General features: G+C 47.5%; 6 protein-coding genes across 6 annotated transcripts; 2 read left to right on the forward strand and 4 right to left on the reverse strand.

Moving 5' to 3' along the window:
• Positions 1 to 72: 72 nt before the first annotated feature.
• N7519_010563 (fungal specific transcription factor domain-containing protein) lies at positions 73 to 2,495 on the reverse strand (the record flags this gene model as incomplete). The annotated part of the gene is made up of 4 exons (XM_057297336.1): positions 73 to 1,059; positions 1,111 to 1,951; positions 2,021 to 2,408; positions 2,474 to 2,495. The coding sequence occupies 4 exons, from the start codon at positions 2,493 to 2,495 to the stop codon at positions 73 to 75; spliced, it is 2,238 nt and encodes a 745-aa protein (XP_057145218.1).
• An 833-nt stretch (positions 2,496 to 3,328) lies between these two features.
• Positions 3,329 to 4,584, reverse strand: N7519_010564 (TauD/TfdA dioxygenase family protein; the record flags this gene model as incomplete). The annotated part of the gene is made up of 5 exons (XM_057297337.1): positions 3,329 to 3,532; positions 3,591 to 3,694; positions 3,748 to 4,189; positions 4,252 to 4,346; positions 4,395 to 4,584. 5 exons carry the CDS (start codon positions 4,582 to 4,584, stop codon positions 3,329 to 3,331), a joined length of 1,035 nt encoding a protein of 344 aa, XP_057145219.1.
• A 704-nt stretch (positions 4,585 to 5,288) lies between these two features.
• Positions 5,289 to 7,249, forward strand: N7519_010565 (putative MFS transporter; the record flags this gene model as incomplete). The annotated part of the gene is made up of 7 exons (XM_057297338.1): positions 5,289 to 5,519; positions 5,569 to 5,664; positions 5,747 to 6,031; positions 6,099 to 6,224; positions 6,278 to 6,373; positions 6,424 to 6,949; positions 7,011 to 7,249. 7 exons carry the CDS (start codon positions 5,289 to 5,291, stop codon positions 7,247 to 7,249), a joined length of 1,599 nt encoding a protein of 532 aa, XP_057145220.1.
• A 400-nt stretch (positions 7,250 to 7,649) lies between these two features.
• Positions 7,650 to 9,533, reverse strand: N7519_010566 (fungal specific transcription factor domain-containing protein; the record flags this gene model as incomplete). Its single annotated transcript, XM_057297339.1, has 5 exons — positions 7,650 to 8,027; positions 8,081 to 8,552; positions 8,605 to 9,203; positions 9,232 to 9,390; positions 9,480 to 9,533. The coding sequence occupies 5 exons, from the start codon at positions 9,531 to 9,533 to the stop codon at positions 7,650 to 7,652; spliced, it is 1,662 nt and encodes a 553-aa protein (XP_057145221.1).
• A 374-nt stretch (positions 9,534 to 9,907) lies between these two features.
• On the forward strand, positions 9,908 to 11,182 carry N7519_010567 (uncharacterized protein; the record flags this gene model as incomplete). The annotated part of the gene is made up of 5 exons (XM_057297340.1): positions 9,908 to 10,002; positions 10,071 to 10,093; positions 10,144 to 10,210; positions 10,259 to 10,901; positions 10,958 to 11,182. 5 exons carry the CDS (start codon positions 9,908 to 9,910, stop codon positions 11,180 to 11,182), a joined length of 1,053 nt encoding a protein of 350 aa, XP_057145222.1.
• Positions 11,183 to 13,575: 2,393 nt separating this feature from the next.
• N7519_010568 (Monooxygenase FAD-binding) lies at positions 13,576 to 15,741 on the reverse strand (the record flags this gene model as incomplete). Its single annotated transcript, XM_057297341.1, has 5 exons — positions 13,576 to 14,434; positions 14,494 to 15,107; positions 15,201 to 15,349; positions 15,406 to 15,486; positions 15,537 to 15,741. 5 exons carry the CDS (start codon positions 15,739 to 15,741, stop codon positions 13,576 to 13,578), a joined length of 1,908 nt encoding a protein of 635 aa, XP_057145223.1.
• Positions 15,742 to 16,029: the final 288 nt, after the last annotated feature.

The raw sequence follows: 16,029 nt of genomic DNA on the forward strand, positions 1-16,029 counted from the left end.
TACCCATTCTACTGGAATGTGAAGAGAAAACACTGTCAACGACAATAAAATTCGAACCGGAAGACACTGAGGTCAGTATGTGATCCACTCAGCAAGCAAATCCTGTATGTCACCAGAAAGATCAAAGTCGCGCAAATCCAGAATCTGATCATGGTGAGCGTCACCCAAATTTAGGACCGTTGGATCAAAATAATCGGAGCCAGTAGGCATCATGCACGTCCCACTACTCTGGCCGCTATCGGACTGCGGAGGAAGCATCATGTCCAACATCGCCATACTATCTACCGCAGCCGGGTGCTGTCTTACATAGCTCTGGTTGTCGCCATCGGGCAATGCTGAGGTTTCGAGAGGAATGGGTGTTTCCGGTATATATTCAGGAGGGTTGTTTCTGACGCTTCTCGTGCTTGGAAGATGGGGGACATTATCCTGCTCCGTGGTACGTGACACGGTCTGGTGCGTTCGTTTCCTCTTCGTGTGGCGCTCGATGTGGCTCGCCTGGTGGGCTGACGAAGCTTGGCTCTCATGACTATCCATCTTTCTTTTCCTAGCTTCTAATTGCTCCTCGAGCGACTCCAGATTCCGCTGCATAGCGGTTTGGGTGCCCCAGAACTCAACGCACCGCCTGTAGGTCATGTACAGAACGTCGAACCGCGATTTGATCAAGCTTCGATTTGCAGGATCTCGAGTAAAGTATTTGCGGACTAGCTGCACCGCCGAGGCAAGCCACAAGGTGCTGGAAAGGAACGGAGAGATGTGCTGAATATGATCTTCGCAGCTTTGACTCACAATTCTTAAGATGCGATCGGCTGCTTCATAATACTGTCGTTGTGCAGTACATCCAGTGTCATGTGGGCTGGATATAACCCCACCGGCCACATCCCCATCCCCGGGACGGTACAAATGGTTGGTTTCGGATTGACGGGTTTGAGGTCTGAATGCGTCATGCCTGTGGATCATCAACCAAACCAGCTGTGTCATGACGAATATGTTGTATAAAGAGCAGTGCTGCTGTCGTTGAGACTCCAGCCGCGATTGTACCGGCGCGCCGAAGGCCAGATACTGATCGTGATAACGCAAATGGCTTGGTAGAGCCATATTAAAGCAACGTACTGCGTTCCCCAGTTTCTCCAATTTCCGACAACGCTCCTCGGCCAATCCTGGGGTGGGGTGACCGGGTTGGTAGTGGCCCGGATTGTCCATAGCAGATAGCCGTTGGGGGTCAGAAGTGCTATGCGCTATCTTCATGAAAGAGTTTATTACCAGAAACCATGCTTTGGGGGACTGATTGCCACTATCCTGGAGCGCCTTCCAAGATTGGTTTGGGTCAGCATCCATGAAGCAGCTTGAACTGGGGTGGCCCAAGAACCAATTGGCGTTATCAACAGGCAGGAGGATCTCCATGTGTCCCCAGTCAATGGCGGTTGGTGTCTGGCGAATAGTACTGGCGAAAACATCCATCTCCCAGACTGCCCAAAAGGCACGGCGCTTTTCTTCGTCCGCTTGCCACTGGTGGATATTGTCGGGATTTGCAACCGTTCTAGAATCAAGATGGTGCAAGTTCATCTCGTATGCCAAACGAACACACAGCCCCAGTGACCTCCATGCCTTGCCGCGAACCCCTCGAGTCAGTTGGCAATGCGTTGCAATAATGAGGGCTTGGAGAATGCAAAGAGATGGCGACTCATCATCACATGACACAAGAGCCTTGTTCACGTAATTGAAGGCAAGGCCAACGAAATATTCAGGTTGTTGCTGACTTTTGCCTGCAGTTCGATGTTCACCGAGAGGCGAGATATTTGTCCTGGAGCCAATGAAACGTGAAGAATACCCAGCTATGGCAGCGAGCAGGGCACTCAGTTGATACAGAGAAGAAATCTTTGAAAGCTTTTCTGCAAATGAAGGTTCATGAAAGATATTGATCGCGACCATGTTGTCAAAAAAAGCTCGAATCCTGTCGGTTATACCCAGCTTGCTTTAGATTTGGCTTTGATTAAACCTTCGGGGTCACAGAGGTACTTACATTTGATTCATCACAAATTGTGACACACCTAGCTCTGCGCAAGCTTGACGGCGAACCCCGCCCTTTTCCTCATCATCAAAGCACGCGCTCTGGTTTTGATCGGTATTGGGAATTCTCGATTCATGAGATGGGTGGAGTATGTAAGAGAGATCGTGCATATTCAGATGCGAAGTTTGTGTTTTACCACCTTCATCTGTCTTCGTTCCATGCACTGTTTCCGCATAATCAGTGGGGACCAGCCCTTCTGTCTCAGATTCATCATTGAGGACGTTGAGGTCATTATTGTCCGAACGTAGGTTAGGGTTGCACGAGTTTGACTGAAAGTTAAGGTGGCGGCTTTGGGCTGTGTCGTCCGAACGGCGACATTTTTTCCGCTTTTGGAGAGAGCCTGAGATTCTGTCAGCGCAGTTTCAACTGCCTTTTTGCCTGTGGTCAGATACGGGTATTCCTCACCGATTTTAGGCCCCGGCTTCATCGGCACAAGCGGATAATTGCATGTTTGGCCTGTTTGTATACAGACCTCACATCGAGGTACTGTCCGGTCACTAACCAGACGTTACTTCATGAGCTTTGGAGTAGACGGGAATTCCTTTATCGAATCCTTGACATACCATTTGACCTTGCGTCTAGCCATCAATACGCCTGATTAGAAAGGTATTATTCTTTCCTTGTTTCGAGGAATGAGTGGCACTTGCTTGCGACATGAATGACAAGCCAAGTTTGATCTTGGCATCCTTGAATGAGGGTCTGTAGGCTCTCTATGTATTGACCTGAATCATCGGGTTAATATTTGAAATTTGAAATGAGACCCTCCACGTATATATTTTGAAGGTCCTTCCAGATGTAGGTGATTGGGCAGGTCACCGGCCCTGCAAGGGAGTCTTACCTAGGTGGGTAGCCTGCTAAGGTGAAGTCAGGAAAACACCCCGAAGATAGACCGAACCCCACACTTTGTGCGGAACTCCAACTGGTTGTATTATCCAATCACATGAGGATGATCGGCAGTTGTACCTAGGATGTACTGTGTAACCTGGTTATAACGAATCAACGGAGACATGGTATAAAATTCGTTATATCCAGGTCTTCGTTAAATCAAGGTGCCATATATAAGCTCTTCAAGTACTAGTTTTAGAAAGTGACGGGGTGCTAGTGGACAATAGATCGGCGAGGCATTTTAATTGAGCGAGGTAGCTGACTAATCCCTAGTGCTGTCCACGGGTCGCTTTAGACCACGTAGTACACCCTAGGTAAAGAATATAAAATAAAGGAGTGGGCTAATAATAGGTATAGATGACTCTTAATATTTGCTCAAAGCTCTCTCAGAGCATGTCTCCTAGACTTTGACTGAGGGTCGAAATAAGGTGCCTCTCCCAGACTGCACACTCTGTCACCAGCTCGGGCGTCGACATAGTCGTACGTGGCGCAATGCCAAGTAGAACGGTTATCCCAGATTGCCATATCATTCCGGTTCCACTTGAAACGAACCTGGGCGTCGTGATTTTGAGTGACCAACTACTTCCTGTCAGCCATCCCGAATAGTGGAGCCATAGAGCAATGCTTCGCAACCTACATTGAACAAATACTGTAGCAATAGATCCGACTCATCCTTGGTCACGCCGTTAATACGCTTGGTAAATCCTCTGTTCACGTAAACGGATTTCCAACCGGTTACCGCTGTTCCTCAGTGTTAGTAACCTAAGCTAGAGAATGGATGGACAGCCACATACGGTTAGTTCTGATAACGGGATGTACTGCCTCAAGCTCTTCGCCATAGTTGAGAGGCGAGCCACGGATTCCTTTTCGCAACGGGTTTCCCAACCGCCGTGCCTCGTCGTGAAAGAATTTCGCTTCGTGTGTTGCCGTCAAGCCCTCTAAGAATCCTGCCATCTCCGGCGACAGACGGTCGTACACTTCGTATCCAGATGCCCATAATGTGTCTCCTCCCGTCTCCGGGAGAGTGTGGATCTTGAGCATAGCGTAGTCAGAGGGCACAGGTTCAAAGCTGATATCGGAATGCCATCCCACCGAGGCAAATCGGCTTTTGTCGCTGAGTTGATGGGTAAGACCACCGCCCTTCTTCTGCTTCTCGCTGCTAATGACACTGATTTGGTCTCCAAGCTCACTTCCGCTCTCAGTCAAAGGATGAACGTGCATTCCCGATGATTCTGGCTATCATCATGTTAGTCTGGCAAGCCCTGAATAAGAAACCCTTGGCCGGGAAAGGAACCCACGCATCCTGCTAGTGCACTCAATTTCTCTCCAAATACTTGCATATGCTGTGGTGTCAAGTGTTGGTCGCGCAGAAAGACCACTCCTCGCCTCGATACTGTTGAATTGTCAGAAAGGTGCAATAGGAACATGGGATGCAACGCACCGGTCACAGCAAGGTCTTTAATCAGCCGGTCGCATTGGTCCGATTCTAGGATGTCTGCGACTTGCAGTCCTTCATATTCTGTGCCAATGACAGGAGTTAGGTCGTTCTGAGAATACGAATCCAAGCTGCCTGAATATTTGATCGAGTCGCGAGGTTGGGGTTCCTCGTTATCTTCCCTATATGTGGACATGGCGTTGGCGACAACTGGGATGTCCTTTTTTAAAAAAAAAAATCCATCAGGGAAAAAATCGAAGGGATAAAACCACGGCTTCATACTTTAAAGTTGAGGCGTTTCGTGTATTCAGTGCATCACGCTAGGCCATAGTTTAATGACGCTATCTTCGGTGGGGCGTCGGCGACACTTTCGGAGCTGTTACTATGGCGTGCGAACCCTGATTCGAAACATTTTTTTTCTTAAAACAAGACCTGAATAATATGTGTTTTCAATATCGCGGGGAGGTTCATTGGAATTTCGTAGATGAGATTGTAGGGAGCGAACAAAACTGTATTGCTTTGTGTTGTAGGGAAATATCAGGAACCCCAGGAACAATATATTACCTAGGTAGTGCCCGATCGACCTTAATAAAGAGCGAACTCCATTGGCTGGGAATAACCGTTCTTACTTTCCGACTCCTCACTCGATGATGTGCTTTACGCCCCTCGTCGTGCAATCCCCTCTAGATTTGAATCATTCAGGCCAAGGACGGATTAATGCCCTTGTATGTGCCATCGTCTAACACTGGACACGAAAGGTATAAATAGTGTGTAACTATATAACTATAGAGATCCCCATGTTGTTCAAGTCCTTCGCCATAGCTGCTCTCATTCTACATCCCTTTTGTCTTTTTACGATTACCACAAAGCATATACAAAAGCTACAAATCCTGTAGAAGCATGGCCGAAATTGAGCCAGGCCGCTTGGGCAAATCCAAATCCTACGATGAGGAAAACAACAAATTTATTCCAGCAAACATCACACAGGGGAACCTTGCCAGCGTTATTCCTCCCCATGAGTCCTATGAAGGATACCATCGATTTGACCCCTCCACTACTTGGACCGCCCAAGAGGAAAGAAATGTTGTATTCAAGACCGACTTGATGTTGTTGTCATTCATCTGTCTCATGGTATGCCTTCTTTCTCAGTTCAATGAAGGTCAATTCTAAGCAGAAACAGTTTTTTGGTCTTCAACTAGACCGTGGAAATCTATCGAATGCCCTAACGGACAACTTCCTCGTTGATTTGGGGTTGACAACCAACGATTACAACAATGTGAGAATCTCTTTTTTTAACAAAAAAATAAAGTAAAGAACAAGGGCACGAGGAATACTAATTTTTTTTTTGTTTTTCAAAGGGCACGACTATCCAGTTGATAGCCTTCCTTTCGACAGAAATTCCGGTGCAACTCCTCATTAAGCGCTATGGGTTCAATCAAATCCTTCCTGCCATGATGATCGGCTGGAGCTTGGTTTCGTGGACGCAAGCCTGGATCACAGGTCGTGCTTCATTTTACATCACTCGCGCTCTGATCGGCGCCTTTGAAGGTGGTTTCATCCCGGGAACGATCTTATTCGCGACTTATTTCTATAAAACACGCGAATTATCCGTGCGCCTTGCATTTTTTTGGTCGACACTCAACGTATGTTCCCAGCACGTTCGTGTGGCGGTTGCAAACCTACAAGATCTGATTACATTTTTGTCCATAGGTTGCCCGTATTATCTCCTCACTTCTTGCAGCGGGTATTCTCCAGATGCGAGGAGTCCAGGGAAAGACCGGATGGTTCTGGTTGTTCCTGATTGAAGGACTGCTCACCTTCATGATTGGGGTTGTTGTACGATTTAACTCTATACCCTCCCTGAAAACATGGAGTCTGACATATTACAGGCCTTGCTCTATCTTCCTAAGTCTCCAACAAACACGAAAAGCTTTCTGATTCCCCGGCTCTGGTACACGGAACGCCAGGAGGTGATTATGGTTAACGTACGTGCATTTCACCATTAAAAGCTTATGAATATTCTAACTCCGTACAGCGTCTTCTCCGCGACGACCCCTCAAAGGGGCTCACTAATATTCAGGAACACGCCACTTTCCAGGATCTCCTCGACGCCTGGTCCGACAAGTCGATGTGGGGTCTCTACATGATCGGCCTCATTGCATACATCCCGCAGAGCCCGGTCCAATCCTATCTGTCCCTGACCCTCAAACGCCTCGGATTCACAACCTTTGATGCGAACATGCTTTCGATCCCTTCAGCCGCGCTACAGATTATCCTCATGCTTATCCTCTGCAAGAGCAGCGAGATTTTCAAAGAGCGTACCTTCCACTGCCTCTTTGGCGAGCTGTGGTCTCTGCCTCTGCTGGCAGCGTTAATCGCCCTACCTAACGGCGGCTACAACTGGCCGCGCTTCACGATTAGCACCCTGATATCAGGATATCCGTACTTCCATCCGATCGTGTCGGCATGGATCTCTGAAAACACATTCGATGTGAAGAAGAGAGCCCTCACCGCAGCGACGTATAATGTCATCGTGCAGATTGGATCGGTGATTTCATCCCGTGAGTTTTTGACTTTCGTTACTGCTTTCAATTTACCGGAGCCATTGCTAATCTATCACAGAAATCTACCGCAGTGGCGACTCTCCGTACTATCATACCGGAAACAAAGTCCTCATCTCACTATGCGCTTTAGCACTAGTCGTGTTCATCCTCCAGCGGGAGTTCCTGCGCTATCTGAACCGCCAAAAAGAGAAGAAGTGGAATGCTATGTTGCCGGAGGAGCAAGAGAACTACCAAGCCGATCAAGTTGCCAGGGAAAAGGAGGGCAACCGGCGGCTAGACTTCCGCTTTTCGTACTAGGTGGTCCGACTTTAAGTTTAGATCAAATTATCACATATTTAGGATGTACGTTTGGATGCGACGCAGGCCTGGAAGACCAAATCCAACCCCGAGAGGCGCAGGCCGTTGTTAAATACTCTCAGTACTGGATCCCCTAAAGTAGTTCTGGATTGCCATCTCGTCAATGGAAAGGGTCGCAGATAGAAGCTAACTAGGTCCACTCTGGATCATAGAACATCCAATGAGATTCTTGACAGAATAAGGAGGCACGGACTGTGATAACTAGAGTTGCCACGAAAACTCATTATTCGCTGGAGAGAAACACGATTCCCCAGACCCACAGGCTAGCATGTCATCTAGACAAATCGGGTGGTCGGCTTGCTCCATTGAAGTAAGATTAGCTTGCATTAACCAATCCATATCAGCGGGGGGGACACAGGTCCTCGCCCCAATAATCTGGAATCGTAATGGTGTGACCGGGTCCTGGCAGTAGAGGCTCATCGGCGCCTAGTTGATATTCAGATGCAGTTGCTTCAATCAAATGTCCACTTTCCATTGGCGCATGTATTGTAGACGGCATTGCTCGATCAGCTCTGTATTGCGCTTCGGCCATCTTCTTATGCAGCACATCAACTAGTTCCTTATTCCCACCGCCGCGGAAGGCAGATAGAAATGAATGAAGTCGAGCCAAGATGTTGCATGGACTACTTTCGTCATTCCACAACGAAACCCTTGGCAGCGTGGTCATATCCATCACCGCGTCAGCCAGTGAATTGGCAATCCCATACAATTTCAACTCCTGCAGTACCTCGTCAGTAATATGTACCCATGAGGAACCATCCAGGTACATACCATGCCAAGCCCATGGGATGTAATTGCAGCTTGAGGTAGGTTGGATACGATGTCCAGAAGTTCTTTTGCAACTGTAATGGGAAACGACGGTGAGTCAGGCCCGGGAGATAAAAAGGACTGGTCTTTTGTTGAGACCTTCCATAGGATCATGCGCATCCAGTGCCTAGTGACGCACAGGTCGGCTTTCTGCACGTCCGAGATGTGGCTCATTAAAGTCGACCCATCTTGTAGCCCATCATGCAGAAATTTAAGAGTCCTCTGGTCCAGTTTCCTCGCCTCATCAGGAAGCGAACACATCCCAAGTTTGTCATCTTCTATGAAATCGAACATCCTGGACTGCTCAAAGAGGCGGAACAAATTTAGAAGCTTTAAAAAGGCAGGTAGAACCTGGGGTTCGCCGTCGAGATGAAGTTCGGGTGTTGAAATATTAGTCTTAATCACAGCAGGAAGTTTGTGAAGAATGCAGACACCCCTATTCCAATATTAGAGCCTACCTTTTTGCGAGTACATGAGAAAGACCTTACCTCTCCGTGATAAACAGCAGCCACAACACTCGTCGGCGAATCTGCTGCTCGCGTTGTGGCAGTCCGATATATGCGGTTTCGCGATGCAAATACATCATTTGGGCGAGGGATATTGCTTCTCTTAGAAAAAGCAGGGATTCGGTCCCGCCTGCATGCTTGCTTTCATGGTAGATATGGAAAAAGAACGACGTCCGCACATTATTCAAGTTCACTGCGGACCCGTGCTTACTTAACCTTCGGGCTCTCATGCTTTCAGCTGCGAGTATATCGGCGGTGATCGGTTTACCGTACCAGAAGGTCTGGTCGAGCCTCAATTGGGAGACCGTTGCGGCTGCAACGGCTGTCGCCAGTGCGTATGTCTCAATATCGACATCCCCGTCTTGTTGAAGAATTGACATCACATTCTTGGCATCGACGATTGGCCACACGGGATACATGCGCACGTAATAGATATATAGGGGGTATGCAACGATATCCGTTGGGATTTGGCATATAAATGATAAGCTACTCAACAATGGCGAAAATAAGGAGTGAACATATTTGCGCCTGGGCTTCGAATACGCACCTCTCTGGTTGCCGATCACTGGATGACCCACTCGCTAGAAATTGATGTGTGTTTTCCGCTACCTGTGGTCTCCAGGAGTGAGTCGGACCCTGGCTAGGCTGAGCTGCGGCTCCGCGCTGGACTTGGTCAATCAGATACTGGGTCGTGGAACGCAGACGCTGCGGACCGCGGGGCTGCTGGGCTCGCAGATATGTACACTTGATGCGAGAATTCCGACAACCCTGGCATGGATGGCCGTCCCTGCATCTTATCTTTGACTCAATTAACACTGCATCCTACATTCTAGGGCAGATTCCATTGCGAGCCTCACCTTTCGAATCTTACAACCATCGCAGGCGATCTTGGTCGGTGAGCGGGCTGACATGCTGATGTGCTATGTGCGTAATAATGTGTCCTCATAGACCCCGATATGCCTAAGTTGTTGAACTCCGAAATGAGACCGAACTCACCTTGGAATTGCGTTATACTCTCGAGGGGGCACGCCATAGAGACCAAGACCCACATGGTCTGGATCGCCCCGAGAATTCCTCCGAGATTTCCCCACGTCCAAAAAGATGATTGGCTCCAGCTACGCTTCATCCAGCCAATGAACGAAATCGTGCAACCAAATTCGCAAAGTAGAACTAACATCAGCAGTACAAATTGATGTGCTCCCCTTCTTATTTCGAATGAATTTGTCTACCTACAACAATTTGTGATTTATCTTCTTTTCAGCAACAAGCTAGACACCTTGAAGCCATGGCGTGGCCAAACAAGAACAAAGACATGCAATATCGCCGTGTAGGAAATTCAGGCTTACATGTATCCGCCCTTGGATTAGGAGGATGGTTAACGTGAGAAGCCTCCATATGTGACCCCCAATATGAAGGATAAAATTGGCTAACCTAAGCAAATTGTATAGGTTTGGAGGCCATGTGGAAAACCGTACGGCATTCAGTCCCAAGGCCCCACAGATTACTAACTGGATGATATAGAGACGGCTTTTGATTGCATGAAGCAGGCTTATGATTGCGGTATCAATCTTTTTGACACAGCGGAGAGGTAAGCGCTGGGCCCATTTACAAAAACGCCATTAGCTCACAGTTGCAGTTATGCCAATGGTCAATCCGAAGTCGTCATGGGACAAGCCATCAAGAAGTTTGGCTGGAAGCGCAGCGATCTGGTTATCACCACCAAGCTAAACTGGGGTCTTGCAAATGGCGAAATCCTGATCAATAACCACGGCCTTTCACGGAAACACATTGTCGAGGGTGCGCGGGCTTCTTTGGAGCGACTGCAGCTCGAATACGTTGACATCATTTACGCGCATCGCCCGGATCGCCTGACGCCCATGGAAGAGACCGTCCGTGCCTTTAATTACGTTATTGAAAGGGGCTGGGCATTTTACTGGGGAACTTCGGAATGGTCTGCAGATGAGATCACCGAAGCTTGCGGAATAGCCAAGTCCTTGGGTCTTATCGCGCCCATTGTTGAGCAGCCCCTGTATAACATGTTGGATCGGGACAGGGTCGAAGGACAGTTCCAGCGGATATACTCACGCTGCGGAATTGGGCTCACCACTTTCTCTCCGTTGAAGATGGGTCTATTGAGCGGCAAGTATAACAATGCGACATCAGGGCCTCCGGCAGGCTCACGATTCGCCGAGAGCAACGACAAGTTTGCAAACAGTGTCCGGACTGACTGGGAGAACGAGAAGTGGGCTGGAAACATTCGCAAGATTGCTGGGCTTAAGGTATATCCATCGTCAAATTACTCGAATCAAGGAGGATGGGACTGACCGTTCAATAGGAATTAGCGGATAGGCTGGGAGTCAAACTCTCCCAGCTGGCACTGGCATGGTGTCTGAAGAATGAGAATGTTGCGTCGGTGATCACAGGTGCTTCGAGGCCAGAGCAGATTGTCGACAATGTACAAAGCTTGAAGCTTTTGCCGACGCTGACTCCTGAAATCATGGCAGAGGTTGACGAGTGCCTGCTTAACAAGCCTACTCAGGACCCTGCCAGACAGGACTGATGATTTGCTTTCTATTCAAATATGCTATGGTGATGAATACAATACTTAGCATACGAATCGTTTCTGGGCTTATTGCGCGCCAAATACACCAGTAGATCATATACAATATGTGCACTGAGCCTGTAGATGTCATTTACTTGTTAAAGATTTTAGTGTACCTTAATTTGAGTACAGAATTGCCTTTTGCTTCCACTGAACTCAACTTCGGTTGCCGCGTGGCAAGTCCTTTGCATTTTGGTATCCTATGTACCCACGCAATCGACGGGTGATGTCGGTTATGGCACTTAATGTACCGTCGGACAATTATTTCACGGTATATGCCATATCTGAGAGTGAGAATCTTGCTGCTCTGTCCAGGAAGTGGGTCGATACAATAATGACGAAAATCTGGGAACATGCTGTGGGATCCTATGTGGCTGAGTGTGACCTGAAGTTGCCATATGAGTGGTATTGGAACGGCCAAATTGCGCAGCAAATTGAGGCAATCCGACAGAAGTGGAATCCAAACTCTCTTTTTTGCGCCGCTCGTAAGGATGACAGTTAGCAGGCATGAATATTTCATTTGAGACTTCGTCAAATATTATCCCGGTCTTTTATGTTGGGAGCATTGAAGGGAGGTTACGTGACGGGCGTGTTGGGGCGCTAAACCCAAACAGGCCAAACTAACCCGATATAGTAGTTCACAGGTCCTCGCTTTACAACAAAAATACTTGTCTACATGGATTTTTTTCTTGTAGTTTGGTGCTTTGTATATAATATTTCTTTTCCTATAGTGCCTCGAAAATATATACGATTGTATGGTCGTGATATATATATTATTTGGTTCAAGTAGCGTAATAGAAAACAGGTATCCATGGATTCAATTTCTGATATCTCGGGTTTAAAAATGTTATCACTATCGGTAGATAAACATATAAACATATAAAAATTGTTTGGTTGTTGAGAGTTGAGATACTGTGTTGCATATATCGCATTTGCTATAGTCTTTCAACTGGGCGGCTCGCTTGTGTGCGTAGCTCGCATGTGGAATACGTTATCCAAGCTCAATTGCTGCGAATGTCTCTTGGATATTCTCCTTGGTAGTTCCATCTCGAAGTAAACAAGGTGAATCCTAATAATCCTCATCTGCTTCCTACCGCAGTGACGTACTAATTTAATTTATCACGAAATATAGCGTAGATCACTACATGTCTTCAAATCCCAGAATGGATCCCCTAACTATTAGAAACTTTCCTTCACAGGGCTCAGGGAGCTTAGAGAACGCGAAGACCGGAAGGTTTCGTAATCCAGGAAAATATATAGAGGGCCTGTTCGCAATAGATGGAACTCCTAAGAATTTTCCTTCCTTTACCTTATTTTTCTGCGGAATTTCCAAACGGCGGTTTGGCCGAGTGGTCTAAGGCGATTGACTCGAACGAACGACATGAAAATTTCTGTTCTCGAGGGAACGGAATTAAAAGTGTGTTCCAGTGATCAATTCCGTTCGCGGGCGCATGTTCGAATCATGCAGCCGTCGTCTCGTTTCTATCTGTTTCTATATTTTTGTCCCCGTCAGCTTGAGATTTTGGCCCAAATTCCATCTTATGTCAAGGATACCTGTCTAAGATGTAACGTAACGATGAGTCTTTATTTTGAGGTAGGTAGGGCCTCAAAGGTACGTACGTACGTCTTTGGTGATGGTGAGTGAACAGGGGGAGGCGAAGGACACAAGAGAAAGACGGACTTATTAGAAGAACTACCTGATGGCATCTGTATTTAATTAAAAGGGAATATATAGTAAGAAGGACTATAGAGGAGGCCAGGAGTGAAAGAAAGCTAATTGTAGAAAGTGAAGAAAGTTACTAGCGATAATTTCTGCTTTCTTCATTTTCTACAGTTTCTGCAGTTTCTTTATTTCACGCCCTTTATATGCTTCACTTTCGATACTTTCTGGTCTATAGAAAGTGAGAGTTACGCTATAATTTGATATATAGGAATTAATTACTAGTCCTGGAGAATTCGTATAATAAGGTAATGATAAATTGACGATGTGGAAAGCAGTCCAAGTTTAATATGGGAAAGATATGATACGCACTGCTTCTGCGACTGCTCCACAGAAAAAGGCCAACCCCTTTGTATGCTCCAGTTGTATCACCTATGGATGAAGATCGATTTTTCGCAGTAATTACACACTGATACAGACCTTTCTCCGCTTTAGAATTGTGGTTTGTTGAAGTATCTCACACTTTAAAGGATAAAACAGGCTATGTACAAATGGGATATCCAAGAGCAACGCGAATGCCTCTTAGATATTCCCGTTGAGAGTTCCATATGTATGTAAATGAATGCCACTAATACCATAATTTCCAGTAGGGTACATATTCATGGAATATATTCCATATTGCTACAGATTTTCAAAATCCCAGAATGGATCTCATAACCATGAGAAGCTTTGCTTCACAGGCCTCACAGTCCTGCAAAGCTTCCGATGCTCTCCATGCAACGAATCGATCCGGTCGCACCAACACAGCCCCGGATTCTTCCACACCTCGAACACTTTCCCACTCAAAATACACGTCCTCCCAGTCTTGCCTGAATCCAATTGAACACGCCCGGATTGGGACATTGAGCTTCTCAGCAACAGCCCCCGCCGCTTCCTTCCAACCTCCACCCCCAATTCCAGTGAAAAGCGTAAATACGCCATGGCCAGTAATATCGATTGTTGAGATAGCCTCCTCCGGAGTCGCCTTGTTGAGCCAAACATGCGGCAAACGTGAGCCCGGATATGTACTCGGTTCATGATGCAGTACTTTATCCTCACTTGCCCGCCCGGATTGACCAGATGGATGCGGTTCGTCAGCTGTATAGACTCCTTGGCCCTCGTAGTGCTGGTTCATTTCGATTCCCAGCCCGTGGAACTCATGAGAGGTATGTTTGATTGCGGCGCGTAAGGCACGGCGGCGATTTGATCCTTGTGGAGTTGCACTTCTCAACTCCTCCAATATCTGCTTCCGTTCGGACAGATCAGTCGGCAGCATGCCAAGCGCTTCCCACACATGGAAGTGGTCGCGGTATGCCTGGTTTGCTCGGGTGATGATCGAATGACCAACAGGCTGTCTCTCGCTGGAATAGGTGGATAGAAGTGATGGGGATGCGAGGCCCTTGTGGACATATGCAAGCTTCCAGGCCAAGTTGAAGGCGTCTTGGATGCACGTGTTGGAGCCCAGGCCGTTTAATGGAGGGTGGCGGTGCACGGCGTCGCCGAGACAGAAGCTGCAATCACAATTTATGTTTAGAAAGGATTTACTCGAGTTAACCGGGGAATCACTCACATATTCCCTTCCGAGTACTTCTCTGCAACAATCTCATTGATATACCAGGTAGAGATATCGAGGATTTCAGCCGGTGTGTCATCGCCAATGAACTCTTGTACCCTCTTTCGATACTCCTCTATAGACGGTTGGCCTTGAGAACGGTCATAGCTGCGATCTGGGAATAAGATGAACATCCATTCATTCCAAGGCTTTACCATGCGAACGATTCCCATCCAGCCAAAGCTAGGGTGCTCGCGATCTGGCTGCATCACCCAGTGCAGATTACCCGTTCGATTCTTGACGAGATGGGAGAGATCGGTCCTGACAAGCACGTTGATTGCCATACCCTGTCCTCGCAGGACTGCGAGAGGCAAATTAAGTTGCTTCACCACTTGGCTGCGGGCACCATCGGCCCCTAACAGATACTTGGTGCGGATATAGTATTCGTTCTTTGAGATCTCATCACGGATGGTTGCTGTGATCAACCCAGTCTTCTCCTCATTGAAAGAAACAAGCGTCGTATCGAAGCGACACTTGAAGCCTTTCAAAGCCGCGTGGCGAACTAGAACCGGTTCCATGACTGTCTGTGGCAGGTCGAATGGTTCACATGGACTCGCCAGTTCGTAGTCACCCTGCAGAACCCCGTTAGTGGATTTATTCCACAAACTACCCGGGCCAATCTCCTGGTAGTGTAAAGTCAAGTGGGAAGAGCAATTGAATCCTACCTTCCGTCTCGGATCATTACCCCAGGAATGAATTCTCGCGTACTCTTCGCCCGCCATACTGTGGCACCATCTGGTGTGTTGCATATGGTCTTCGCCCGTAGATCCCAATTTCTGGAGCTCTTCATATAGACCAATGTCTCGTAGACATTCTGAGTATGTATGTTAGTATTTTAGCGGCAACTGTGAGATTATACCCGTGACTTACCAAGCGCTGCCATATTGGTAATGTGTGCGCGAGGGGTGTTTGCTGTCCCTGGCGCGCTGCTGATCATAATGCCCTTGAGCCCTTCGAGCTTTAGTGGTTAGATGCAGAGTTGCTTTGTCCCAGATGCTTACCATGAGAGCCAAGAAAGCAAGCTAAGGCTGCACCTGCAGGCCCTGCGCCAACAATAAGGAATTCTGTATCGATGGCATTATCCTCGACTTTATCCGATTCTGTCGCTTGAGCAGTGGTCGGAATTATGTCTGCTATATTCACTGAGGCTTCGTTCGATCTTTTCTCGCCGAACGTGTTTTGGGTGTTTGGAAGTATGGGAGCCATTGGTGTAACGTAACCTTCGAAGATCTGTGGGTTTGTAGCGATGTGGTATCTCTGAATGGTTTGGGTAATTTGATCCTCCAGCTGAGATTAGAAGATATAGATGCTTGTTATAAATGCAAAGCTGGTGGCTTTCTATGTTCAATATGCCAAGATGCGTCCTTGCATTGGAGCCCAGTTGACAATTGGGCCGAAGATCATCCGAAAATCTGTGTTTTCGGGCTATATTCGCGTAGATCCCGTCTATATGTCATTGAGCATCGGACCAACTGTGTTCTACCGAGAGCTTCA

This window comes from Penicillium mononematosum, assembly GCF_028829835.1.
Source record: "Penicillium mononematosum strain IBT 11891 chromosome Unknown utg000005l:1.0-9366267.0:1.0-9372171.0, whole genome shotgun sequence".
NCBI lineage: Eukaryota > Fungi > Ascomycota > Eurotiomycetes > Eurotiales > Aspergillaceae > Penicillium > Penicillium mononematosum.